Source organism: Mastomys coucha, chromosome X, assembly GCF_008632895.1.
Source record: "Mastomys coucha isolate ucsf_1 chromosome X, UCSF_Mcou_1, whole genome shotgun sequence".
NCBI lineage: Eukaryota > Metazoa > Chordata > Mammalia > Rodentia > Muridae > Mastomys > Mastomys coucha.
The window spans coordinates 10,318,746-10,321,364 of record NC_045030.1 but is presented as its reverse complement, the minus strand read 5'-3'; the positions used below and the strand labels follow the sequence as shown (position 1 = coordinate 10,321,364).

General features: G+C 32.6%; 1 protein-coding gene across 1 annotated transcript in view; it reads right to left on the bottom strand.

The window, feature by feature from the left end:
- Positions 1 to 2,619, bottom strand: part of Maoa (monoamine oxidase A) — a 64,568-nt gene that overhangs the window by 42,584 nt on the left and 19,365 nt on the right. Inside the window, exon 3 of the mRNA XM_031342997.1 lies at positions 1,404 to 1,541. Coding sequence (XP_031198857.1) covers positions 1,404 to 1,541 — 138 coding nt within the window. The remainder of the gene's footprint in view (positions 1 to 1,403; positions 1,542 to 2,619) is intronic.

Genomic DNA, 2,619 nt, shown 5'->3' with positions numbered 1-2,619 from the left:
AAAAAAAAAACAACTTGCTCCATTGGCATCTAATCGGGTCTATAAACCACACTTAAGGATAGGCCCCATGACCAACAATGGTATTTTTGTAGATTTTTTTTTTTGTCTCATGTTGATTTGTTTGGACATTTACCTTAACAACCTTTTGCTTGTATATTACAGTTTCTAATTTTTTGTATTTTCATGTTTTGTGTAAATGTGTTCCTCATGCTTTTTAATGTAATTTTTTAAATCCTGGGTTTTTAATCTGTTTGTTTTCTAAATACAAAGAAAGTGTGGAGTTGGACGGATCAGGAGATGGGATCTTGGAGGAGATAAGGGATAAGAAACCATGATCAGAATATATTGAACATGAAAACAATATTTTCAGTGGGAAAAAAGCTGTCTATCTGATAGAGAATTAATATTTGGAGTTTATTTCTAAAAATACGAAACACCTAAACAATAAGAAATAAAATAGCCAGGTGGTGGTGGCACATGCCTTTAATCCCAGCACTTGGGAGGCAGAGGCAGGTGGATTTCTGAGTTTGAGGCCAGCCTGGTCTACAGAGTGAGTTCCAGGACAGCCAGGGCTACACAGAGAAACCCTGTCTCAAAAAACAAAAACAAAAACAAAAACAAAAACAAGAAATAAAATAACTTGATCAATAAACTGACTAATAACATTAACAGGTAAGTTCTCAAAAGATGAGAAATAAACACTACACGGAAAATATGGACAAAAGGAAACCCATATATACCACTTCAGTAAGAATGTAAACTAGTCTAGCTACTATGGAAATCAGCGTGAAGGTCTTTTAAAAAAATAAAATTAGACCTACCATGTGGCCCACATCTACCATTCCTGGGTATTTGCCCAAAGGACTCCTTATCAAAGCATCACAGAGATACATATTAATATATAACTGTAGCATTATTCATAGTAACTATCTTATGGAACCAATTTAGGTGTCATACAAGAAAGCATGATATACATTAACAAGAGTTTTTTTCAGCTATGTAGAACAAAAAATATGCAGGAAATTGGAAACAACTAAAGACAATTATATTAGCCAAATTAAGATAATCTAAGAGAAATATTATATTTTATCTTATTTGTAGTTTCTAGATTTCATGAGATTATGAAAGTAGAAACAAAACTGCCTAAACGAATAAAGGAGGCTAATGGGAGGGGGAAGAAAAAAAGGTGTAAGACTATGAGAAAAAATATGCTTAACATCCAATATATGCTTGTATGATAATAATACACTTATATAACTATATTATACCATGTAAAGTGAATGTTCACAATGAAAGACTTTTAAAAAAATAAATTTTAAAAAAGAGAAGAATCACAAATAAACAAAAGCTTTCTCAAATAAAATTTTCATTCATTAGCCATATAAATAAAAAGTCAGACTTACCTTGACATATTGAACTAGACGCTCATTGACATTCACTTTATAGGTCTCTATGCCTAGCTCCTTAGACAACCGTAAGATTCTGTTCTGGGTTGGTCCCACATAAGCTCCACCAACATCTACCCATTTAACATGCTCATTCTGAAGAAAGAGAAAAAGTAGATTATCTAAACCTTGTAATCTAAAAAGCTTTTCATCATGAAAAATCATGTTTAATTTGCTAACTTAATTGTGTCTCATATGTCCTTTATAATGTACACCTGAAATTCATAACCTTTTTTCTCTCCCACTTAAAACTGTGGAACACTGTCTGACAAGTCAATAGGCATGTCCATTTGTAGAGCTACTGATGAGGTTGATTCAACAATACAATACAGAACGAACTCTAAAATACATCCTAGATCTAGATTCTTTGAAAAACACTTAACTTATTATGTGCATTTTTCTCTTTCATTATTGCTATAGCAGTCACCTAGGGATTTATTAATCATAACTCCCTGATTTCCACCAGTTGAAATCTTAAATCAGCCTACATTCATTGGCTCCTGCTGATATTTTAAGATATTTCCAGGGAAAATGCTTCATGGCAAAATAATATTTAAAAGTATAAAATACCCATATAACTACTTATTTACAAATATGTAAATTCTCTCATGCGCAAAAGTATATTTTTCCTTCTTAAAACCAATTCTCCACTTTTCCAGAGTTTTTATTAACATATTTGATTTATTCAACAAGTTGAATCTTGGTAACCTACAAATCCTTTATATATTTGCAATAAGTTCCCTAAGGTTTCCTTCTATTGTATTGTTTGCATCAGTTTTTGTGTCTGTATAATGCTTATTTACCCTTGTCTGATTATATTTTATTGTGCAGCAACCACTGTACTTGAAAACCATGCAGAAATAAGTGGAATGGTAGAAGTTATTTTTCTCAGAAAGGGTTTATGAGACACTAATAATACCAGATAACTGTTTCTTTTCAGTATCTGAGATTTGAAGTTAGGAGGAAATGCACATATGAACTTTTCTTGCAGTTCACCCTTAGTTCTAAGATGCAACATAACCTGAAGAGAAGGGTTGAAAAGCTCTCCTCATATACACATTTACCTTGGCTGGAACAAAGTGAACAAGGAAAAACATCAGTCAGAGAGTCTGTGAGGTAAAAGTCCCTCAGGACACTGGAAAGACATTGGTTTTGTACTTAAGTGAAAAGGTGG